Source organism: Nomascus leucogenys, chromosome 14, assembly GCF_006542625.1.
Source record: "Nomascus leucogenys isolate Asia chromosome 14, Asia_NLE_v1, whole genome shotgun sequence".
In the NCBI taxonomy this organism is placed as follows: Eukaryota; Metazoa; Chordata; class Mammalia; order Primates; family Hylobatidae; genus Nomascus; species Nomascus leucogenys.
In genome coordinates this window covers 82,820,566-82,846,125 of record NC_044394.1, presented here as the reverse complement: position 1 = coordinate 82,846,125, position 25,560 = coordinate 82,820,566, and the positions used below count along the sequence as shown (strand labels likewise).

Here is a 25,560-nt window from a genome sequence, read left to right as displayed (position 1 = left end):
TTCCCTTTGATAAGTTTCTTGGCTCATCTTACAAATTCATTCGCAATAGCCTAAGCCAACTTGTGACAGATGTAAGCTCTCCAGAGACCACTGTTTTTTATTTTGCCCACTTTATATTCATGTTTGGAAACATCAGTATTTATATGAATGAATTCAGAGAATTTGCTTGGTAAAATGAATTTATTCATGTTAGTGGAGAGAAGACCACATTATAGAATCTTTTAGAAACCTGTAAATATATATATATTTTAAAAAATGATTGGAAAGCTAAAATCCAAAGAAAATCTTGCAGATTTCATTTTATAATGATTTAGCTTTCTGATGCTTGATATGTTCCTTGTTAACTTGGAGAACATCATGATATTTCAGTTCAGAATGTGCAAGATATAATTGTGAAAAACGCAGCACAGATTATCAGCCCTGGGATCCTCAGCCTGGCTGCACACTGGTGAACCTGCAGAGCCTTTGAGAAGGCCAGTGCCTGGGCCTCACCCCAGAGTTTGTGAATTAGCTGATCTGTTTAGGGCCCAGGGTCCCAAGGGAACCCCACACGTGGCCGACTTTGAGAATTCCACATACGTAATAAATTGGCTTTTCTCCTGTTTAACAGGGTTCTTTATCCCGCCTAGAAAACTCCATCTAAAAAAGTAGCTAACTTTTTCTCTAGCCCAGAAGGTCAGTCGGTTCTCCACAGTTGCCCTGGAGGCAGGGACCGAGTTACACAGAGAAGACTCTGCCGAGGCTACTGGAGGTGTGAGACGGCGTCATGATGTGGGCCCATGACTGTGGGCCTAGGACAGTACCCCCTCTGCCCTGTTAGAACCCTGGGCCTAGAGCCCAAAAACTTGATAGCATCCCTGCTGTTATTTCTGAGTGACCGTGGTTAATTATAGAACCATTCCAGGCCTAGGACAGTAATGCCCTCCCAGATGTGTGAGAAGACATAAGAAGATGCGCGAGAGCGGATTTTGTCAGCTGGGCCACGCTAGGGAACTGGCAAGTTTTGTCGTAGGTGTTGTGTTCCTCTGGGGATGACCCTAAATCCTGAGCCCCGTCTCCTCAGTGGCCCAGACCCAACCCCTGTATCATCCTGGTCTCCCAAGGGGGAGTTTCAGGATAGAGGCCCTTGAACCCCAGGTGCGCCAGCCAAGACAGGGGCGGGGAAGGGGGTTTCAATGATGCGGAGACACCCCTACTTTCCCTGGGACCATCGGTATCAGGAACACTGATTATAGAATTCACCTTAAAACACTGGCGGGAGTATTCAAACCGTTACTGCAGAATGAGGCTGTCTTCTCATTTTGTTTTTTTGTTTTGTTTTGTTTGGAGACAGAGTCTTACTCTGTCACCCAGGCTGGAGTGCAGTGGTGCGATCTTGGCTCACTGCAACCTCCGCCTCCCAGGTTCAAGTGATTCTCAGCCTCGCAAGTAGTTGGGATTACAGGCACACACCACCATGCCCAGCTAATTTGTGGGTTTTTTTGTTTGTTTGTTTTTTTAGTAGCGATGGGGTTTCGCCGTGTTGGCCGTGGTGGTCTTGAACTTCTGGCCTCAAGTGATCTTCCCGCCTTGGCCTTCCAAAGTGCTGGGATTACAGGCATGAGCCACTGTGCCCGGCCTGTCTTCTCATTTTGTAGACTCTTTTTCCCAGCATTATAAGCCACAGGGCTAGTGGAAGTGAGAGGGAGTGCTGAATGCTGGTGACCAGCATGGGCTCAAATCCCAGCTCTAGCCAGCTTTTTGGCCTTGCACAAGTTACTTCCCTCTGTGCCTCAGTTTCCTCATTTTGCAATGGGAATAATAGTATGACCTACCTCATCCAGTTGTTGCAAGAATGAAATGAGTTAATATACTCTACATAAATCCCGGGGGCAGCGCTTGGCTTACAGTTAAGTGCCAGCTAGGGATTGGCTGCTGTCACCAGACAGGGCTAACCTATGTGTCCTCTTCTTCCCAACCCCCCAGTGCCTAGCCCCTCCTGTAACGGTTTTGACAACACCCTTTCAAGACCTTGCCGGGTGCCACTAGGAAAGGAGGTTTGCTTCATTGCCACCGTTCGTCTGGCAACACCACAATTCTTAAAGGCAAGTACTTGAGAGGCAGTTCATTGTGCGGAGCTGTTATGATTGACTCACATTTTGTTCTATGTAATTAATGGTCTTTTGGGAGGGAGTAAATTGCAGTGAAGTTGTCACTGGCTTTGAAAATCGAAGTGTCTGGCTTCTGCGCCTGCACACACGCCCTTTACCCTGCCCCGTTTCCTGCAAGTGGTTCTGTTTGAAGGCAGCATCGCTTGCTGTTCAGCCTGCAGAAGTGCTGTTTGATAACTGTAAATCTTCCCACCTTTCACACCGGCATTAATACCATGCAGGGCAGGCCTGGGTGAGAACCGAGTGTCAGAGCGCTGGGGGTTTGTCTGCCTTCTCTCATCTGTGATTGCTTCAACATCGATGGCATGAATGTTGAGTTAAATGAGTAATTCAGATTCCGATGAAAAGCCGTTTTCCACATGTTTGCCACTTCTCGATAATGGGAAGGGTTGGTGTGACATTCTGGCTCCTAGGTATTTTTCCCCAGCTTGTGAAATAAATTTAGTATCAGCTAATACCGAAATTAGCTACAGATGATGAGTTTCAGTCCAACACGACTTGGAGACTTGCTCGAAACGATTTTAACTTCTGTTACCCACCATGCGTTCCTCTTGAACAAACCTAGGGTGAGCATCTGGCACCCAAGCAACTTTTTTTTTTTTTTCTGCTTCCAATACAGGAAATGTGCATAGTTGACGAACCTTTAGAGGAATTCACTTCAAGGCATAGCTTGGAATGGAAATTTTTATTTCTGGATCACAGGTTTGAGAAAAGAAAAACATATTTGGGTTGGGCCCTTCTCAAGTCTTGTTTGCGTGAGCCAGGCTCTCCTTGGGAGAGAAGAGTCGGCCCTGGTCCATTGAAGGAGAAGGACTCTCTGGCGCTAGGAAAAGTCGTCCCTGCCAAGGGTGGGTGGTTTCCCTCCAACTGCATCTGCCCCATCGTGAATATGTTCTGTGTTTGGGTCTGATGCCTCAGCCCTGGGCCATCTTTGGGATGATCCTCACTTGGGGCCCTTCCCGGCTCCCAGTAAGACAGCAGCAAGTGTGAGAGAAATCTCTCATCTCTTTTTTTTCCAACATCCTTTGATCCTTTAGCCCAATCTTTACTTTTTCTTTTGTAACATTATTTGCAGTTGAAGAACTCCAAATCTCCCCTCCCCACCCTTTAATTTTATATTACACTTTGGTGTTGGGCTGATCCAATCTGTAGCTGTTTTTAATTACCCAGTAGTGATAAAGCTTATTGTTATTTGGGCCAAGTTATGCCAAGGGAAAGGAGTATCTATATGCCAAAAAAAAAAAGTTGAGCCCTTTGGAAAACACAGCCTCTCTGGTTTTGACCATTGCAAAGTTATTTTTCTCCCCTTGTTCTTGAGAAATGAGGCCTCCATGTTGATCATTATGGAAAGGCATGGCCACCAGGGTGAGCCCTGCAGTGTGTCTCCTCCCTGATGACAAGTCCTCCTTGTCCTTGTGCAGAGCCCCTCCAATCATAGGATACCTGCCTTTTGAAGTGCTGGGAACCTCGGGCTATGACTACTACCACATTGATGACCTGGAGCTCCTGGCCAGGTGCCACCAGCACCGTGAGTACCACTGCCCAGCCCAGGCATGGGGGCCCTTGCGTTCACTCCACTGGGGCCCAGCAGCAGGGCTCTAGGACCCCAGAAGCCTCTGCTCATTACCTGGTTTCTTTTTAAGGTGAGGAACTTGGTTTTCTCTGAGATGATCTGGGGGCATGGTGGAGGCCCCTTATCTGCATCTACCCCCATGTCACTGGAATTCACCGGAATTCACTTGGCCCCAAACCCTAGCACCTTCCCACTGTCATCCAGACAGGCACCCTGTTTAAACCTAATTAAGAAACTAAGGTGATGCAGGGATTTTTTTTTAAGTTATGCAATACATTTCAGAGATAAAATACTGAATTCTCATAACTGTTCTTTCATCAGCAGATATGTATTGGTCACTAACCATAGGCCAGATACCGAGTAGGCCGGCATATGGGGATGATCAGTACCTACTTGCTGTCCCGCAGGGCAGGTCTTCTGGGAAAGCCAGAAATGGGTGACTTTGTGGGATGTGGTCGGCGCATTGAAGGGGATGTACACAGCATACTGGGGGACTCAAGAAGACCCTCACAGCTGGGGTTCAGGGAAGGCTCTTTGCCACAGACGAGGGGAACACATTAGCAAATGTATGGGGATTGGGACTTATGATGTGAGGGAGTGAGAATTACAAGCTTGTCCAAGTTCTCACTTAGCAAGTAGCTTCAAGAATTAACCACTTACAGCTGTATTTTCAGTGCCAACTCTTAACTTTAAACAGGAACACTGACCTATTGATCCTGATGCATGAATTGATCACTAACATTGTGCTTTAAAAGATGCCTCACCTGTAGTACCCATTAGAACTTTTTTTTTTTTTTTTTTTTGAGACAGATTCTCGCTCTGTCACCCAGGCTGGAGTGCAGTGGCGCAATCTCGGCTCACTGCAAGCTTCGCCTTCTGGGTTCAAGCAATTCTACCACCTCAGCCTCTAGAGTAGTTGGGATTACAGGCGTGTGCCACCACGCCCAGCTAATTTTTTGTATTTTTAGTAGAGACAGGGTTTCACCATGTTGGCCAGGATGGTCTCAAACTCCTGACTTCAAGTGATCTGCTCACCTCGGCCTCCCAAAATGCCTGGATTACAGGCATGAGCCACTGTGCCTGGCTAGAGCTTTCTCTTCTGTGGAGAGGGAAGGAAGAATAGGCTTGAGTTCCATCTGGATCGGCTGTTAGAATTTAAAGCCAATCATTAAAACTGTAACTCATTGCTCCTCAAAGCGTGGTCTAGGAGCATGCTGCATAGGCGTCACGGGAAGTTTGCTACACTTGTAGAATCAGGCCTACTCAATCAGGGTGTCTATTTTAACAAGATCCCCAAGTGAAGAATTACATTCAGCATTTGAAAGGCTTCTCCATGGCTTGGGCAAGACGTCCTTGCCCTGTGGAGCCCACACCCTCAATCTGCTGGGCTTTTCTCCTCTTCAGATAATCACATTCTCCAAGTCAGTGTCCTGTTTTTTTTGAGACAGTCTCTGTCGTCCAGTCTCGGCTCACTGCAAGCTGCACCTCCCGGGTTCACACCAGTCTCCTGCCTCAGCCTCATGAGTAGCTGGGACAACAGACGCCCGCCACCAAGCCCAGCTAATTTTTTGTATTTTTAGTGGAGACGGGGTTTCACCGTGTTAGCCAGGATGGTCTCGATCTCCTGACCTCATGATCCACCTGCCTCGGCCTCCCAAAGTGCTGGGATTACAGGCGTGAGCCCCTGTGCCCGGCCATCAGTGTCCTTTTGTAGTGTTAGTTTCCTAGTTGAGATTTCTCTTAACCGTTTACCTAAAGAGGCGCTAAATTCCAGGCACTATGGCAATAAAACCCAAATCGTTGTTCTTCCTTGGATCCGTAGCCCATCCTTCTGCCCTGCCCAGGCTTGATACACCATCAGCATCCATTCTGCTCTGGACACCCCTAGAGAAGCCACCAGCAGACATCACTATGGGGGGGCTCCAAGCAGCTCTGGGGAAGGGGGAACCCTGGGGTGGAGACATCTGTCCTCGACTCTTTACTTGAGAACTGTGTCAACTGAGCATGAACTGCTGACTGACAGCCACAGAATCCGTCAGAGGTTGCTGGCTGGCAGGTCTGTTTTTGGGCCAATTCTGGATGCTCTCTCCTGGGCTCCTGCAGCTCCAAAGACAGCTCTGCCTGCAGTGGGAAGTTGAGCACCAGGCAAACCTGGGCCTCTGTTTCATTAAACCTGCAGTTTGAAAATCCGTCTGCATCTGCCCTTATCTGAGGATCTCTTTAAGCTTCTGAGCATTTGGGAAAGTATATGGATCACTCTTAGACTGTTTAAGAATTCATGACAGTGTACCATGATCCTGATAGTCACTTAAAATACAGGGCAACCGGGGAAACAAGCCATGTTTGGTATTGTCTTTTTTTTGAAAGCTTATCTTTACAATAACTCTTGGGGAAAAGATCATTTTCATATTAACATTTGTTATACGCAGAATCCATTTTCTACTCACAGTGATGCAGTTTGGCAAAGGGAAGTCGTGTTGCTACCGGTTTCTGACCAAAGGTCAGCAGTGGATTTGGCTGCAGACTCACTACTACATCACCTACCATCAGTGGAACTCCAAGCCCGAGTTCATCGTGTGCACACACTCGGTGGTCAGGTACCGTGCACGGGCAGGGGTGCGGCTGCATCCTTGTCACACCTGGGAGGGGTACAGGGTGGCCCCTGATGGCCAAGTCAGATCAGCAGTCACTCGGGTGTTCCCCATTTCGAGGATCAAGCCCAGGCCATCCCCTGCCGTTAACAGCACAATTCCCAGAGCTCAGCTCGCTTCCAGGCACCACTGGCTCTGCCCTCCCAGGGCTGAGACTCCTTTCAAGCTCTCAGTCAGGCCCTTTTGAACGCCTCATGGACTCTCGCAGGCTGCCAGGATATTACTTAGTAAGTGACTGCTTCACTGACCTACTTACATATTTTCCCATCTCTATCCAACCCACAGCCTTCCCTTGTTCCTGCTTTGAGTAGAAAATTTAAATTTTACCTCTAAATAACTCAAACACATATTCCCCTTTATTTTTAATGCTTTAAAAACCCCTGCTGGCAACTGAGGCAGTGTTGGGAAAACAGCCTGGCTGCCAGTGGGCGTGGGTTCCCCGGGAGGTCCCTGCTGGCCTCAGAGAGCCCTCCACCCAGGGCGGGTGAGCAGGACTTCAGAGAGACGCGGCGTGGCCAGGGTTTCATAGACACCGCCTTTGTGGGGTCACTGCTCCCAAGGATGAAGGGGAAAATGGTCTTCTCCCTGACTACAGAAATTTTAAGAACGTAAATTAGTTTTAAGCTGGCCTACAGAAGAGCCTTGGAGAAGGGCAAAGAAAGAAAAGTTGGAAGGACAGCATGCCTTTCTTTTTTTTTTTTTTAAACTTTAAGTTCTGGGATTCATGTACAGAATGTGCAGGTTTGTTACATAGGTATACATGTGCCATGGTGCATGGTGCCATGCACCTATCAACCCATCATTTAGGTTTTAAGCCCCACATGCATTAGGTATTTGTCCTAATGCTCTCCCTCCACTTGTCCCCTACCACCACCCCTGACAGGCCCTGGTGTGTGATGTTCCCCTCCCTGTGTCCATGTGTTCTCATTGTTCAACTCCCATTTATGAGTGAGAACATGTGGTGTTTGGTTTTCTGTTCCTGTGTTAGTTTGCTGAGGATGATGGCTTCCAGCTTCATCTATGTTCCTGCAAAGGACATGAACTTATTCTTTTTTATGGCTGCATAGTATTCCATAAAATTAGAAAAACCTACTTTAAATTTCATATGCATTTCTTATATACAGCCACTTGCTGCTTGATAATGGATATGTTTTGAGAAATGTGTCATTAGGTGATGTTGTCATCATGCAAACATCATAGAGTGTACTGGACACACCTAGATGGTGTGGCCTACCATACACCTTGGCTATACCGTATAGTGTATTGTTCCTAGGCTACACACCTGTACAGCATGCTATTGCACTGAACACTACAGGTAGTGATAGCACAGGTGTAAGTGTGCATCTAAACGTATCTGAACACAGAAAAGGTACGGTAAAAATACAGCGTTCCAATCTTAGGGAACCACCAATATGTCCCATAAGCACATGACTATATATATGTAACAGACAGATGTAGACAGACAGACAGACACTACACATACACACCATACATGTATCAGGTCACCAAATCAGGCATTCTTCCTTAACATGCAGAAGAGGGGAGAAACACTAGTTTTCAGCAGCCAATGACCCTGATCCTACTTGACCACACCTCATGCCTTTGCTCAGGGACTTGATCTTGGATTCCCAGCCCGCCATTGGGCGTGCAGCAGCAGTGGTCTCTAACTCCGTGGCAGCCGCCTGTTGCCACCCAGCCTGGTGCTCTGCCCAAGGGCCCCTACCCTCAGGGAAGGCTGGGCAGCACTGACCCCTCGCTCTTCAGGCTGTGCCCTCTACCAGCTCTTCTCCATCCTCCACCTCTCAAATCCTTGGAAGAAACTCTCAGAGAAAGGAGGAAGAGAACAGAGTGAATGAATCAGATGGCAGGCATTCCGGAGGCCCAGGAGCCACGTTGCTTTCCAAGGCCTCTTGCCCCAGGGTCTCCACACCCGGGGCAAAGGCACTGCGGGGTCAGTTGGGTGTCCCTGTGTTGAGTTGATTTACCCACACCTGAAAAGTGGGCCTGTGGGCTCATCTCCGGTCTGGATTTGGCTAGTCCGGGTTTGTTTGAGAGGAAACTTTCTGAGAAATGTAACTACTAAAAAAGTTTTGTGTCACTCTTCCATATGCACGGTCCAGACTGAGCAGGTTTTAAGAAAGGCTTCTAATTATTTAAAGGCAGAAGCTTATCCCATAGACGAAAATGTGTTTTTTAAAGACAATTACAATTGGAGATTTCAGGGAAGTAAAAAGAATAGTAAACGAGAGGGGAATAAAGACATCCTGGAAATAAAAAGATTTTGAATGTAATATTGTAAGTTACTCAGGTAGAATTTAAGGCAGAGAACGACGCTCATTCCTTCCAAGTCACAGGCTAGGGTCCTCTGTGTTGACTGTTGTGGGGGGCAGGGATTACGTAGAGAACCTCGATGTACCTTGCTGTCTGTTTAGGTGGTGTCATCCCTTCCTGGAATGCCCCATCTCCACTGTGGTCTCTTAATTTCCTGTGCAGTTACGCAGATGTCCGGGTGGAAAGGAGGCAGGAGCTGGCTCTGGAAGACCCGCCATCCGAGGCCCTCCACTCCTCAGCACTAAAGGTATGCCCATCCCCGCCAGACGGATATGGCAAAGGTTGGCTAGGAAGAAAATGCAGCCAACCAGTCTCTGAAACAAGGGTTTCTTTTCATCAATGGAAGGATACATCCAAGATATTCAGGAGGCCAAGGTGGGAGGATCCCTTGAGGCCGTCACATTGAGGCTGTGGTGAGCTATGATTGTGCCACCATACTCCAGCCTGGATGACAGAGTAAGACTCTATCTCGAAAAAAAAAAAGAAAAAGAAAAAGAAAAAAAAAGAGCCTGCAGAGCTGGGCTAGACACAGCCCCTGGACTGAAAGCATGGCTCGGCAACTTTCCAGCCTTGCAGGCATGACTCCAGTGAGTCCACTTGGCATTTCCTCCACAGAGAAGACACGGGGGAGTTCCTCCCTCCCCGGCTGGGTTGTGGAGGAATTCCGGAGTCCCTGGTCTTCCTTTGCTTGAGGGCCGTGGCACTGCCTCCAGGACCCAGGCACCCTACGGGGAGACTGCCCTCACACACCACTCTCCCTGTCACCTGTGCTTTCTATTTCTGTGTCCAGGGGTCTTGGTGAACATCATGCTGGAGCCAGCTCTGGGTCAGGGAGCCCTGCTGTAGAAAGGCGTTCCCTCCATAGAGCCCCTTCCGTCCTTCCTTCCACAGACTGAGCCCTCTGTTCCCCTCTGCCTAGCCAGACGTCTACTTGTCCCTGCTTCTGGTTTATCACACAGCTCCTGGGAACCTTGGGGACCATCTGCAAGTAGACCAGAGCCCTGTTCCTCAGAGTCCATTCTTAAAGAAGACACAAATGTTGAGAGAAAAAGAAAAAAAAGCAAGAAAGGAAGGGAGTGTTGTATTTCATCAAAGTTAAGGAAGCTGTCAACTGGAAGAGCCACATGAATTTTTTTTTTTTTTTTTGAGACAAAGTCTCGCTTTGTTGCCGCAACTGGAGTGCAGTAGTACAATCTCGATCTCGGCTCACTGCAACCTCCACCTCCCAGGATCAAGCAATTCTCCTGCCTTAGTCTCCCAAGTAGCTGGGATTACAGGTGCCTGCCACCACGTCTGGCTAATTTTTGTGTCTTTCATAGAGACAGGATTTCACCATGTTGGCCAGGCTGGTCTCGAACTCCTGACCTCAAGTGATCCTCCCGCCTCAGCTTCTCAAAGTGCTGGGATTACAGGCGTGAGCCACCGTGCCTGGCCTCCACATGATTTTTTTCTCCCATAAGAGAAAAATTGCTGCCAACCAATCTCTGAAACAAGAGTTTCTTTTCATCAGTGGAAGGACACGTCTTAATTTCAGAAGTGTTCAAATGTGAGTGCTGGAGAGGGGAGTACCTCTTAGAACTGGTGAAGCTCAACTTCCAGGGTGCCCAGTGACTGCAAATCCAGAGCCTTGGGCCAGAGGCTGGTGCCACAGCAATGGTCCAGCCTTTCAGGCTGTCTGTGGTCCAACAGAAGCATCTCTCACCCCTGAAGGGCCAAGTCGGGAAGAAGGAGAAATCACCTTTCAAGATCAGAGAGCAGTGGGTGCCTTGGCAGAGCCTCCCCGGCTGCTGTGCCGTGTGGTGATGTGTTCCATGGCGATTCATCACCAGCGCGCTGATAGGACACAGCTGACATTGTTTATAGAAGTGTTTATTACCCAGTTCTGTCACATCGTACATTATGTATCATGTCATAGAGGGGAATTCAGCTGCTAATACGCAGATGTTAGACACACCATACATCATCGCTGAAGAACAGGTGTAGTGTGTATCTTCCAGTCGGAAATTTATCATTGAGGTTTCTGATCCTTGGGGAGTCCTGGAGCCCTGCGAAAGAATGTCTTCTCATCAAAATACATATATGTATAAATACACAATCGCTGGGCGCGGTGGCTCATGCCTGTAATCCCAGCACTTTGGGAGGCTGAGGCGGGCAGATCATAAGGTCAGGAGTTCGAGCCCAGCCTGACCAACATGGAGAAACCCCGTCTCCACTAAAAATACAAAAATTAACCGGGCATGGTGGTGCACACCTGTAATCCCAGCTACTCAGAAGGCTGAGGCAGGAGAATCACTTGAACCCAGGAGGCAGAGGTTGCAGTGAGCCGAGATTGCACCACTGCACTCCGGCCTGGGCGACAGAGCGAGACTCCGTCTCAAAAAAAAAAAAAAAAAAACACAAACACAATCTTGGGCACTGGGTTAAGAAATTCCTTTAAAGTAAAAGCTCCCAAACTATCCGTGGTGTTGAACCAGTTTGGTTTCTGTAGCTTCGCTGTCTGTCACTGTCCAGTGCATTTGTAAAATGCAGATTCCCGTGTGTGGATGTGACGTGCAGAGATGTCAAATAGGCATCAAGGTTCCTCTGTGCTTATTCTCACTTCCTGGACCAACTTCTCTGCTGACTAGGAACACATAATTCACAAACAGCCGTGGTCCAGGGACCCCGCTCTAAGGAGCCTGGTCAAAGGGAAACTGTAACCAAGCAGCAAGGTCCCCAAATTGCCATTTACCTCAGCACATCCAGCCACATCTGGTATTTCTGTTTTGCACAAAGGCCCGTAGGTCACATGTCAGTCACTTCATCCCTACTGTACACGTACAGTATCCACCCCCACTGCAGCTGTGACACAAAAGACAAAACAGCCACGCAGACGCACCCATGGGATTTCATACCCAAGGCCATGGGACACAGACCAGCCCATTGACGTAGCCCAGAGATGCTGGCAGTTTCCATTCTTCTAACACTAGGTAGGAATGCGGCTCAGGAGGGTAATCACTGTTTTGTTTTCTTCTTTAGCTTAAAAATTATCCCAACCTTTGTTTTTTTATTATTTTTTTTTAGAGTCTCACTATGTTGTCCAGGCTGGAATGCAGTGGCATGATCTCAGCTCACTGCAACCTCCACCTCTGAGGTTCAAAGCCATTCTCCTGCCTCAGCCTCCCAAGTAGCTGGGATTACAGGCACCTGCCACCATGTCCAGCTAATTTTTGTATTTTTAGTAAAGACGGTGTTTCACCATGTTGGCCAGGCTGATCTCGAACTCCTGACCTCAAATGATCCGCCTGCCTCAGCCTCCCAAAGAGCTGGGATTACAGGCATGAGCCACCGCATCCAGCCCCAACCCAACCCGTTTTCATGTGCCTATAACAGCTAAGCCACAGAGGATGGAAAAACGATCCCTCAGAGTCAGATTGTCACAGCTGCTTTCTCATCACACTGTATTTGAGGCAGAGACATCCTGGGAGCCAGGGTCAGTCAGGAGCGAGAGGTCAAAAGACAGGAGACCCCTTGCCCTCACCGGTTCTCCACTCCAGGGGACACTGAGGCTGCAGAGAATGAGTAACAGGAGAAAGCGTGGGAAGGACCCAGGAAGGTCCAAAGGCACCTGTCCCAGTGGATGAGTTTACAGTCCACTGCCAGCAGCAACCTTATTTCTAGAACGTCTTTCCCTCTTCTTGGAAAGTCAAGATGCTGGGTGGCGAGGTGACAATGTTGAGGAAAAAATAAAATGCAAAGCCAGTTATGAAAATGTAAACAATAAAAACAAAAGGCAAGAAAGGGTAATAAACACTGCTTTTTGGCTGCAAGCCTCTCTGAGGCTTTGGGTTACATGTATGTGTATACTCTACTCAAGCGTCTTTGGAATCGTCCCCAAACAACTATGGTATTTGTCTCAGCAGCTTCTGAGGTTGTCGCCGTATTTAGAACTAAAGTCACGCCCACTGATTCTTTCCTTTTGATGCTGACATGAGGACTGTTTGATGTGTGTGTTTCAGGACAAGGGCTCAAGCCTGGAACCTCGGCAGCACTTTAACGCACTCGACGTGGGTGCATCGGGCCTTAATACCAGTCATTCGCCATCAGCATCCTCAAGAAGTTCCCACAAATCTTCGCACACAGCCATGTCAGAACCCACCTGTGAGTGCGAGTCCATGGATGGGGAGTGGGATGGGGGACCCCATCAGACCAGAGGGACAGCCCCACGGAGAGTCCCGGGCCCAAGTGGAATCAGGGCAGTCTGTGCCTCCGACAGAGGTTGCTGTGCAGTTTATACTCCTCCTTTCCTTTCCTAGACTTCCCGCCTCCTGATCACCTCTCCACGCTCTGGTATCCATTCAGTGCCAAGGAAAGACATTGAGTGGGTTGCGCACAGATCTGATCCCTTGACTGCTTTTAGTAATTCTGGGGAGGCGTCTGATCAGGCAGCTCATTGGACCAAGCAGCCAAAATGAAGTTTAGGGAGTGTTTGTGGTGTCTCCTACCTGCTCCCAGGCTGGGCTTCTGTGGTTCAGCTCAACCCTGCATGGTGGACTTCCTTTATCAGAGATCCCAACTGAGCTCTTGTGCTATGCACACCACGGTCATGGGTCCCCTCTTCGGATGAGTACGTGCTAAGTACACGTAAGTTAAGAAGGTCATTCGTTGCTTTCTTACAGCCACTCCCACCAAGCTGATGGCAGAGGCCAGCACTCCGGCTTTGCCAAGATCAGCCACCCTGCCCCAAGAGTTACCTGTCCCTGGGCTCAGCCAAGCAGCCACCATGCCGGTAAGTGGGTGACCCCAAACTTCTCCACGGGGGTACGCTACAATGTGGTAGGGGCTGCAGAGCCACAGGCGATGTGCTGCGTCTACCCAGAGAATCCGTTTTACTTAGGGATTGAGAGTGTAGGGTGGCAGATGGGGGTGGGAAGTTAAGTAATTTAATTGGCAACTAATTTTAAACATTTGCATGACAAAATTAACATGGATGCATATCCATAGAATACAAAATCCAAGTGAATTTTAAGGATTAAAGGCAAAACTGCAAACCCGGGGTCATGCCCTCAGACCCCCAGAGCCCCTGGGGCTACACAATTAGGATTCTTCTGTTTTGAATCCCCTTTCATGCTGGTGAAAATATTTGAGCAGCTCAGTGTCAACAAAAATGTACCTCTGCACGTATCAGGTAGCGTCCCCAACATGTGCCAGATCCTTCCAGAACATCAGGGGATGCATGGCCCTGAGAAAGCACAGTGACTATGTGTAAAGTCACTGGCATGCACCACTCTGGTCATCTATTGCCAGGTAGCAAACTACACCTAACTTAGTGGCCTAAAGCAACCACGTGTATCAAGTTCATGGAGTCTGGGTCAGGAATTCAGAAAGGGCATCATAGGGATGGCATTTCTCTGCTCCTTGGTGTCGGGGGTCTCATGGGCCTAGGCTACAGAACCCACCTGCCAGATGGTGTCTGCACATGAATGTCCAGCACCCGGGCTGGGTGGCTGAGGGCTGAGCTCAGCTGAGGCCATCCATCATTGACTTGCACGGGCCTCTCAAGCCTTAGGCTTCTCCTGGCATGGTGGTGGACTCCAGGTTCCAAGAGGAGACACCTGGAGACGCAGGCAGGAGCCATGCAGCCCTCTGTGACCTAGCCACGGAAGTCACATAGTGTCACCACTGCCACACCTCTTGGTCAAAGCAGCCCCGAACTCACCCATCGAGAGGGATATAGACCTCCACTTCTAGATGGGAGAAGTACCCAGAAGTTTTAGGGGCCACCTCCAGATAGTTGCCAAACCCCTCCCACCCACACTTCACTGTCATTTTGGAGATGGAGTGAACGTGCCACCTTCCTGCTTGCTGTCTCCATAAAGGCGGTGCACACCCTACTTGAGAAGCTTGGGCGATGCGTTTTATTTTCAAGTAGAACGTGGCAAAGACCACTTACTTGCTCTCCAGCCACCTCCAGATGCGCTTGCAAGCTGTGCCTGCCATTCTTCCAGACTCTCCTGTCCAGTGTGACTCACTTTGCCAACAATGGAGGCCCAGAGTGCTTCCGTCTCCTCCCAGCTGTGCAGGGAAACAGAACCCAGACCAGCTTCTGGATCAGCCCTGTGCCTGGGACTTCTCACTGAAACAAGGTCTCCTGCTGTCATTTCCTCCCAATGCTGTCCTGGGTGACACTTTCCATTTGAGCTGCTTTTTTATATAGGCCCTAGCAACTAGGGGCTGTGTCGGAATAACTTCAGACGAGTCCTTTCACTGTTCTTTAAAAAAAAAAAAAAAAACCACTAGCCCGTGAAGCAGAGTGTTTCATTTCTTGTTACTATACATTGTCTCCCCCACCCACCCGAGTGATCAGGGAACACAGATGTGACTCAGCTCACTTCCCAGGAGTCTCTCAGAAGGTTCTGGGCAGAGGCTGGTGAAACAGCCCCAGTCCTCACTGCCTGGTTAAGTTCATGGACAAACATGCATGGCGTGTCTGTCCATCTGCATTAGCGCTGAGCAGAAAAGATACGGACGCACAAGCCAGCTCGTGGTAGCAGTCCATGCACGTCGTCCTGCTTGATGACACCGCTAAGAATTAATCCGTTTGGGAGGAGAGCAACCAAATCTACCCAGGGCGGAGTCCAGGACAACAGGCAAGGGAAGGGAAGTGAAGATGAGCTACCAGGCTTGGGCAGGTAGCAGCAGCCTAGCAGGGCACACTGTGGTGGGGCGGAAGCCTGCACCAGTTGTGCGGGGGCTCTGCCCGTGTGCCCTGCGTAGGAAGCAGTGCAGCCAGGGAACAGACACCTATACTTTCTAGAATTCTTGACTTGCAGCTGTTCACCCCATTGCGGAACGTAGAGAACCCACTGGACCAAGAGACCACATCCCTGTCCCCTGGAATGGCAGAAGCAGTGGTAACAAAGCCCCTTTCTCTCCCACAGGCCCCTCTGCCTTCCCCATCGTCCTGCGACCTCACACAGCAGCTCCTGCCTCAGACCATTCTGCAGAGCACACCCGCTCCCATGGCACAGGTGAGTCTGGGACCCAGGAAGGGGCAGCCCCTCTCAAGCCAGAAACACGCAGTGTGCTGCGCTGATGATCTTGTACACGTAGGTCCCAACCAAGGCCCTGACGTGGGGGAATGTCCCTCCCAATGTGCGTGTGGCCTGTGTCGAGCCATGAGGTTCCCCCCACACCCACCCTCTCGTCTCCAAGTTCTTTTTTCCAGTGTCTGGGTTTTTCTTTTTTTAAATTTCAATCGTTTTGGGGGAACAGGTGGTGTTTGGTTATACGGATAAGTTCTTTAGGGGTGATTTCTGAGATTTTGTGTACCTGTCACCCTAGCAGTGTATACTGTACCCAATATGTAGTCCTTTATGCCTCACACCCCTCCCACCCTTGCCCCACCAGTCCCAAAGTCCATCATTTCATTCTTATGCCTTTGTGACCTCATAGTTTAGCTCCCACTTAGAAGTGAAAACATACGATATTTGGTTTTCCATTTCTGAGTTGCTTCACTTAGAATAATGACCTCCAGCTCCATCTAAGTTGCTGCAAAAGTCCAGGGTCTGTTTCTTTAATTCTTTTAACAGTCTCTATTCACCTCTTTGCCACTTTTCCACCTTCCTCTTGTTCTTTACGACTCCAAATTGGCCATGGTATTTTAGAAAAGGTCTGAATTGGGCTTCATGTCGTAGAAAGACTGAAAGGATCTAAAAGCCGTGAGTCCAGCACTATAAATATCACATTTGTTTAAAAAAAAGAAGAAAGAAAGAAAGAAAAGAAAAAGATTACGGCTTTGCTGAGTAATTCCATCCTTGTTTCAACAACATTCGGTGAGTTACTATTTGGGTCAGTCAGTGAGCGAGGTGTTAGGGATGTAAAGATGTAAGTCAGCCCTTGCTTTTAGTTCTCAGAACTAAAGGGAGAGACAGGCATGTAAACAGAGACGCCGCCGTGGCAGGGCATGCATTTTTATAGAACCACGAAGGAAATATTCTGCCCAGGGAAGTCTGACGTGGCTTCCTGGAGGAGGTGACGCTTGAGTTGGCCCCGGAAAGGTGGGTAGGAGGTTGCCAGATGGTGCGGCAGGGGGACAGCAGGGATGTGCTTCAGCAGGGAGTTACGAACACGGGGAGTGACAAACCCTGCCCAGGCCTGAGCTCTGACTTCAGTTCCCTCACAGGAGACTCAGCTCTGCCCATACCATGGCCACAAGCACAGCTGCGTCTCAGATGGCGGTTCAGCAGCAGGTGCCCCTGGGCACACCCTTCTCAGGGTGCCCTCTCTGTCTTGGCACACATCTGTCACCACTGATGAAAATTATTTCGGAACATATGCCCTCTTAGTGGGGGTCTCTCATGCATTTCTGGAGTAAGACACATGCTAACGCGTGCTGCTTGCCAGAGTCAGGCTTGAAGAGTGGTGTAAAAGCTACCCTTCTGGAATCTACTCATTAAAACTGCCTATATTCACCCTCATTAGGCCAAAAGAAAAAAAAAAAAACCTGAATACTGTTTTTCTCTTTAAATTTCCAAGGCCTATTTGGTATGAAATTAGTAACCTTTTAATCCAAAGGGGCATAAAATGAAAATGTCTTTAACTTCTGGGTCTTGCATTATAAAGAATGTCTGTATTTATAAGACACAACGGTGTGATACAGTCTCTTTTGGGATTCTGATTTTTCATTTATTGAACTTCTTAGTCTGTCATATGTACTATATTTAATAATTATATTCTTTTTTTTGAGACAGAGTTTCACTCTTTTTGCCCAGGCTGGAGTGCAATGGCAGCATCTTGGCTTACTGCAACCTCCACCTCCTGGGTGATTCTTCTGCCTCAGCCTCCCAAGTAGCTGGGATTACAGAAATGCACCACTACACCCAGCTAATTTTGTATTTTTTGTAGAGACGGGGTTTCACCATGTTGGCCAGGCTGGTCTTGAATTCCTGACCTCAGGTGATCCGCCCACCTCAGCCTCCCAAAGTGCTGGGATTACAGGCGTCAGCCACCACACCCAACCAGTAACTATATTCTTTAAGACATCCCTGCATAAAGTCACACAGTTCTTCCCATACCCACTTCATATGAAACAATGAGATTCTGGGATTTTTCTCTCACTCCCCTCACCCTTCAGGGAAAGGCGGGAAAAATGAAATCCAAAATCTGAGGAGCGGTTATCTGGGTAACTGGTGGTTTTCCAAAAAGCCTCTTTCTTCATACTGCGGTTCTAAAATGTCTTTAAATTAGAGTAGATCTCTTTATCAAAAACATCACCATCAAGAAGGTAAGGAGGGCCTAATGATGGGGTGTCTGGGAGGCCTTGAAAACATCAGAATAACGTGAGAGGCAGCTACCACCTCCTAACCCAGCCCGTCGCCGCTCCCTTTCCAAGCCAACTCGGCACCCATGAGCCGCCTCCACTGCAGGAGGAAGGGGCAACCCTCAGTTTCCCAACTTTGTAGAACCTGCCAGAGAAGCTTTTGTGTTTCGTTAAATACTTGCAATAGCTCGTTTGCTTTCTCGGTTTAATTCTCTTTCAAAATCCTCACAGAGTGGTCTGATTAGTCACAACCTGACTGGCATTTTTGTGAGTCTGGGATAGTGCAGGTATTTTTTTTTAATTTTTGTTATTTTTGTTTATGTATATATTTTTTGAGACGGAGTCTCACTCTGTTGCCCAGGCTGGAGTGCAGTGGTGCAGTCTCGGCTCACTGCAACCTCTGCCTCCCGGGTTCAAGCAATTCTTCTGCCTCAGCCTCCCGAGTAGCTGGGCTTACAGGTGCCCACCACCACGCCTGGCTCATTTTTGTATTTTTTAGTGGAGATGGGGTTTCGCCATGTTGGCGAGGCTGGTCTCAAACTCCTGACCTCAGGTGATCCACCCACCTCGGCCTCTCAAAGTGCTGGGATTACAGGTGTGAGTCACCACCCCCGGCCCCGCGCAGGTATTTTTAAATGCATGGGTAGCAACAGAACCTTCCTTTTAAAGGAAGTCTGAGGTCAAAGCCACTCTGGTCAAGGTGGGAGTGTCTTGTGGGCAAAACTTCTTGGCCTCGCTCAGCTCCTAAGACTTGGGATTTACATGTTGGTGCTGCCACCATCTCGCTGTGTGACTTCCAGCAAGGTGCAGCCTCTTAGGGTGGCATGGGCTCATTGTGAAGAAGCACAACATGTGTACCTCTACTTGCCTGGGGCAGCAGCTGGCACCTGAGGGTCTCTGCACTTGTCAGCACCTGCTGTTCTTATTCTTACTGGTTCTTTTTATTATTATTTTGCTGCCTCAGAAGCTATGCTTTCAGTTATTTCATCCTGTTTCTTAACTCTCCTGCTCTCCTTGGTTCCCTGTGTCTGGGAGGTCAAAGGGCAGAGGAAAAGAGAGAGGCCCTGGGGCATTTGCAAAAGACAGCGGGCAGGAAACAGACTAGGGAGATTGTTGGGCTAGAGATTGAGGGAGCGGAGGTTAAGTAATGGTAAAAAGGGAGAAAGAGAAAAACAGAATGAATCTAGCAAACTCATTTGCCTCAAGATATGGGAGTCATAGCCTCAAAGAGCCCAGAGCAGGGGCTACAGGCCCCTCCTGCCATCCCTCCCAAACAGTGTTTCCTGGAAGCGGAGGAGCCTATGTTGAGGGAGACAGGACAGGAGGCAGAGACTACCTGCAAGTTTCCTAAGGCCAACCTCCTTCCCCAGAAAGGATTAAGGGTCCAAAGGAAGGGGAGACCCAAAACAATCACCCTGTCTTTACCCCGAGGTCAGTCACACTGGAGAGGGGGCCCCCGGGGCAAAGACCGGGTGATTGTTTTGTTCTTTTTTTGTACAGATTTCCGAGATGTGCATAATAGCAAGTAAGGCTGGAGAGGGGAGGGTGAGGGGAATGATAAGTCCTTGATGATCCCAGGCTGTTTTGGAGAGAGCAGGATCAGATTTAGGATAATGACCAGACCCAAAAATGCCTGTGAAGCTGTCACATACAAACTGCTATGCCCTAAATGAGGGGGAAAAGGGACTCTGATGCCCTGCTTTTGACATTCATCTCCAGAACCGTTTGTTCATCTCTCTAAATTTGGAATATCAGTTTGTGAACATTGCTTACAAAATCCTGTCCTAATTCTGTGGCCCTCCCAGACTGCAGGGCAGTAAGTCAGGTCTGCAGATTCAGGCGGGCCTGCTGTCATAGCTAGCCTGAGAAAGACTGGCACAGGGGCCCCCGGGATGCCCAGACCTCATCTGCAGCCCCTGTTCACTGCCCAGGACCCAGCCGCGGACTCCTTAGGGATGCTGGGAAAGACGGCTAAGGGACGGAAATGAAGTGTACACACCGAGCAGCAGCAAGATCTGCCTGCAAGGCTGAAATAACTCTTTCATCTGGTTATGTTTTTCGGCCCCACCTTGAAGTTTTCGGCACAGTTCAGCATGTTCCAGACCATCAAAGACCAGCTAGAGCAGCGGACGCGGATTCTGCAGGCCAATATCCGGTGGCAACAGGAAGAGCTCCACAAGATCCAGGAGCAGCTCTGCCTGGTCCAGGACTCCAACGTCCAGGTGATCCCCTTCCCGGGCTGACCTCTGTCCCTGCTGCTGTGTGGGGAGGGGTCCTGCCACCATTTCCGGGCAGCCAGGACTTCCTCCCAAGCCCTGTGCACTGCCCTGCCAAGCCCAATTTGCTTATGAAAGCATATTGCAGTCTCCGCAAAGGACAAGGAACAAATCCCAGTCCTCATCTCTGCCTCCAGGCCACACCCCTGATGTCCTCTTCCCTCGCCCCTCACTCTGGCAGGCACATCTGCTCGCTGCCTCCACCTGCATTTGCACTTGTGCACTTGGCGTTGGATTGCTCTGCATGGATGCCTGCCTCGGTCCTGGGTAGTACCTCCCTGCGCCTCTATAACTTTGCTTTCCTAGCTCCCAGCCCAGGCTGCCATCAGGAGGAGATGGAAGCAGCTCTGCTGTTTCTCATCCAACGCAGGCATCCAGGGAGATATGGGAAATGATGATATCCATATCACAGCCTACTGGAGACTGCAGAGGGAGCTGGGTGGCACCCCATTTGTGGTGTGCCAGCAGGGAGGCTCTGCAAGGCCCAGCTGCAGAGGCTCTCACTGTGACCCCCAGATATTAGAATTGTTTGGAGAGGTCTTGTTTTGTTTTGGAGGAAAACCTTTACATATTGGATCTCTTTTAATAATATATAATGTTTTACTTATATTAGTCCACGACTGTGTATCTTCAGAAGTGCCTGATTCTGACCCAGCCTTTGATTGTAAATGTAACTCTAGCTAACCTTGGCATCTGCCCTGGGAGCACTAAGCATTTGGAGACCCTTAGAAGGGACAGAAAGAAGCAGAAATGACATCTCTGCCGGAGCACTGTCCCTGTTGCTTCCCCCATCACCATCTACCCAGACCCTCCCCTGGCCACACAGCTTCTGAAGTACAGCCACACCTACGGCAGGCGACAGGCGGGTTCTGTCGGGGCACAGCGCTGTGAGCCAGTGCACGCTGAGATTAATACACAGTGGTGCAGGTGTCTGGGGGCTTAGGGAGATGCTCGTTTGGCCATCTTGCCTCGCTGAGGTCCCAGCAGCTCCGCCTGGCCCTGGGGCACTCCTGGGGGCTTTCTAGATGTTCACTGTCCCTCCCCTTCCTGCCCCTGCACAGGCGTCTCAGAGGTGGCTGCTCACCTTAAGGAGAAGAGCCCCGCCCTGGACAGGCCACCTCCCTGCCTGCTCCCCTCAAGACACGGCTGTGTGCCTTGAGCAGGCTTCACTCAGGCAGCCTGGGCCATGCCAGAGCCCTGCTGCTCTCCCCACCTCCTCAGCGCACCCTTAAATTGACCAGGAAAAGGCTCGGCCTTCTCGTGAAAAGAAATGGAGTCACCGAGCTGCCATTCCACCTTTTACCAGAATAGGTAAAAAGTGGGTTTTTACTTACGCCTTCCCAGCTGGAATATTTTTCTCACTGATCCAGGGCCTGACTGGGAGCCCAACGCTTGCCTGACTCCAATTACTTTAATGGAATTTTTACACTAACAGGAAGGGGGAAATCGAGCCAGAAACTGCTAAAATTGAGGTAGGCGTATGAACATCCCCCTCAGTGCCTGGAGTTTTTCTACTTCCTGCCTTTTCAACATTAAGGCTGAATTTTAAAATAACAGGCAGCAGGGTTATCACTTTCACTCCTGTTATAACAAAGTATTTTTCCTCCTTGTGACCCATGCCTTTGGTTAACCCCAAAGTACCTATGCCAGAGTGCACCAAGGGATGTTCTGAGCCAGCCGGCATGGGAATTGCACCCTCCGGTGCCTTCCTGCCCTGTGTTCATTCCTGAGGCCTTATTTTTGCAGTGGAATTTTCCAGAGATCATGGAAATCCACAGATAGTCGAGACAGAGGATATTTCCTCAAGGAGTCTGCCTTGTTTTTTTGTAAGACTTAAATATGTTACAAAATGTGATATTTGTTTTTTTTTTTAAACTGAACTGTGTGATTCAAATGTGAAGAATAAGCAAGTACAAATGACTCCAGCCCACCCCCAAAAGTAGAGGGATAGATAAGAATGACAAAACGTTGATGCTTGTTGAAGTCTAATGATGATGCCAAGGTTTCATTATATTACTTGTCTATTTTGTATACTTCTAAAATGTCCTGTAATGACAAATATTTGTAGAAATAAGCAGATAACACTAATGAAAAATCATCTGTGAGTGTAGGATTGGTTTGTTCTTGAAAATTAGAAGTTGTTGGTTTGTTTTCTCTGATAACTTTTCCCACTTGGAGAACTTTTTTTTTTTTAATGTTTTCTATAAAGTTGACCTCAGAGCCCTTTTAAGTCACCATCTCCTTAAGCCACAAAATTCTACTTTATTGTTGATAAACAGAAGTATGGCTGTGCCCAGCAGCAAACCAGGAACCAGTCCCCCACCCAGTGGCCTTTATCCCAACCTCAGTGGACTTGTGATGCTTTACTTCATTGCTTCAAAACTTTCATCAAGGCTATATGTGCCTGTGATGCTTACTATTTAAAAAAAAAAACAAAAAAAAACGTTGGGTTATGAGGAAGAAGTCCTGAAGGGCTGCTGGTGTTTGCACCTGGATGGGGTCAGGAATGGGGCTACCTGGACAAGAGCTGTTGTGCTGAAAGGCCCATCGCCCCCTCCAAGGCTGCCTCTTGCTCTTTTTGAGAGCATGCGCGCCCTCTGCTGGCTGCTTCAAGGAATGCCTAGAAGGACACCTGTAGCAATGTCAAATGATGTGTTCCTCAACTGGTTCATCCATCCATCTGTCCATCCTTCCTTCCGTCCAGCCATCATCTATCCATCCTTCCATCCGTCCTTCCTTCCATCTAGCCATCATCTATCCATTCTTCCATCCAGCCATCATCTATCCATCCTTCCATCCAGCCACCATCTATCCATCCTTCCATCCGGCCGCCATCTGTCCATCCTTTCTTCTAGCCACCCTCCCTTCTATCCATCCTTCTGCCCATCCTTTCTTCCTTCCATCCATCCATCTGACAGACACCCTTTATTTACCAGGCACGTGGTTAAGCACTGTGAGGATACAGAAAGATAAACAGGACAGGGTTTCTACTGTCAGAGGATATACATCGATGGGACAGAGCAGAACACCTTGCTGTTACAGTCTGTTACATAAATAATACTAGCAGACATAGTTTGCCCTTCTCTGAGTGAAAGCACCATTCATATGTTTATTCATTCATACATGCGTTTATTCCATTCATTCATTTATCAAACAGTTTTTATATGCCCAAAGAGGCAAAGGAGGAAAAAGCTCCTTTTTTCATTTTGAATGTGGTTATTATCTGACATTCATTCAGTAATTACTATGTCTCAGGTCATTTATATGCATTAACTTCATTTAGTCCTTAATAAGATATATGCTCTTAATGTCACTATTTTTTTAATGTCACTATTTTTTACTAATGAGGAAACTAAGGCTTTGAAAAGTTATTAAAATTGCCCAAGGCCATACTGCTAGTAAATGGTAGGGTGGGAATTTGAGCTAAGGTAGGTCTGCTTTAAGGTAAATTATACTGCCTCTCATCGATAAAGGTTGGATTTATTCGAACTCTAATCAAAAGGTAAATTGTGTCCTACCAGAAAAACGCATGGTAATTGGTTTTGACTACTAGGTTTTTGCTGAAGTGATGAAGTATAGGTTGCCCTGTGTGCTATAAACGAGCCGTATTTTAATAGGGAGCTGGGATTGCATAAAACATGAATCCTCAAAATGTGTAAAATGATGGATACCCAGAAAATTCTTCTTAATTTCTAAAGTGACAAGGAGTCCTCATTTCAAAACTGCAGGCTTCTCTGTGGTGGGTGGGGCATGAGAGGAGTTTGGGGAGGTCCCGTGGGATGGTAGAAAGATCAGAACCCAGCCCCAGCTCAGCCACTTGCCCATCTTGGGCCTCTGGTAAGTGGCTCGACCCCACCCGTGAAGCAGACGCTTGAGCGAACTGATCCATGAGTCTCCCCAGCGCGCCTGCATGGTGGGACCCTCACCTGCCTCTCCAAACCTGTGCTGACACTCAGCAGATGTCAGCCTGTCGGTCCTGTAGTGCTTATGAGGTGGGACTGCACTGAGTACAGGAATGGGGTGAAAAACGTCAGATGCTGGGAGCCAGAGAGCCTTCCCCCTAAAGAACTCCAAGCTAAGGGCCTGATGGACTGCAACAGTGCGTGTTGAGAATCATGATGGACACAATGCCATCTGATGTTTTTAATACCCAAGAGGTACTTTTGTTTAAAAAGCCAGTTTCAGGTCTGTCATTAAATTATTATTAAAATTACAAAAGTTGTCTTTCTTAAAACTTTAGAGTCAAGTGACAGATTCTATTTTATTTATGAATCTACTAATTTGGTCTAAAAAGAGCAATGCTCTAACTAGATTTTTATTTATGTTCAATTAGTTGATAGGTTGATTGTGAATAATCAACATTATCTACCAAAGCTATTCATTTACACATTTAATTTATCTGCATCTTTCAAGCATTTTATGTACCTAACAAGGCAGACTTATAAAGCTAAGAAGTAAAATCTTTCTAAGCACCTAAACAACTGTTTTATTTATTTATTCATTTTTGAGACAGAGTCTCACCCTGTTGCCCAGGCTAGAGTGCAGTGGCACGACCTCGGCTCACTGCAACCTCCGCCTCCCAGGTTCAAGCGATCCCCCTGCCTCAGCCTCCCGAATATCTGGGATTACAGGCGTGCGCCACCACACCCGGCTAAGTTTTGTATTTTTAGTAGAGACAGGGTTTCACCATATTGGTCAGACTGGTCTCAAGCTCCTGGCCTCAAGCGATCTGCCTGCCTTGGCCTCCCAAAGTGCTGTAATACAGGTGTTAGCCACAGCGCCCAGCATAAACAACTGTTTTAAATCAAACACACCAAACTTATTTGAACTAAATCAGGATTCTCAAGAACACCTCAAATTCTCTTAAATCTTTCAAATTAAAACTACCAGGCTAATATACTGTGGCCTTTTAAATGTCTCTGAGACATCTTAGGTAACAAAACACAGAGATGCTCATGATGATTACAAAACTTGAACATAATTTTAAAGTGCATGGACTTGATGTTATGTGATCATATCCATGCTTATTGGCCTGCCTGGGAATATGGTTCCTTAATTAATGAGAGATCTGCCGTCTCAGCTGAGAGCACTGGGTTGAAGATTCTCAACAGCAACGTGAGTACAGACACTAGTTACTGGTCAGAGATTCAAGGGCAAACATACAGCCTGGTCTTACTGCAAGGGCAATGTGGCCCACGCCACAGGTGAGCCATCCCTCTGCCCCTATATCATGATGCAATATTATCATTACTGCATCATGCACTCCACTCACCAGGTG

At 48.2% G+C, this 25,560-nt stretch overlaps 1 protein-coding gene and 1 long non-coding RNA gene across 5 annotated transcripts in view; one reads left to right on the top strand and one right to left on the bottom strand.

The window, feature by feature from the left end:
- The window catches only part of NPAS2 (neuronal PAS domain protein 2), a 178,757-nt gene that overhangs the window by 143,076 nt on the left and 10,121 nt on the right, over positions 1–25,560 (top strand). For all 4 annotated transcript variants that reach the window (XM_030827857.1, XM_030827858.1, XM_003274854.3 and 1 more), the window contains exons 8-16: positions 1,966–2,084; positions 2,770–2,852; positions 3,572–3,678; positions 6,173–6,320; positions 8,868–8,952; positions 12,704–12,845; positions 13,364–13,473; positions 15,626–15,715; positions 20,082–20,228. In XM_030827857.1, the coding sequence (XP_030683717.1) occupies positions 1,966–2,084; positions 2,770–2,852; positions 3,572–3,678; positions 6,173–6,320; positions 8,868–8,952; positions 12,704–12,845; positions 13,364–13,473; positions 15,626–15,715; positions 20,082–20,228 (1,031 nt within the window). The remainder of the gene's footprint in view (positions 1–1,965; positions 2,085–2,769; positions 2,853–3,571; positions 3,679–6,172; positions 6,321–8,867; positions 8,953–12,703; positions 12,846–13,363; positions 13,474–15,625; positions 15,716–20,081; positions 20,229–25,560) is intronic.
- Positions 10,543–15,075, bottom strand: LOC105740824. The gene is made up of 3 exons (XR_001116915.2): positions 14,638–15,075; positions 13,190–13,318; positions 10,543–10,750 (listed from the first exon to the last, which is right to left on the bottom strand). It is a non-coding gene; the product is annotated as an uncharacterized LOC105740824 (long non-coding RNA).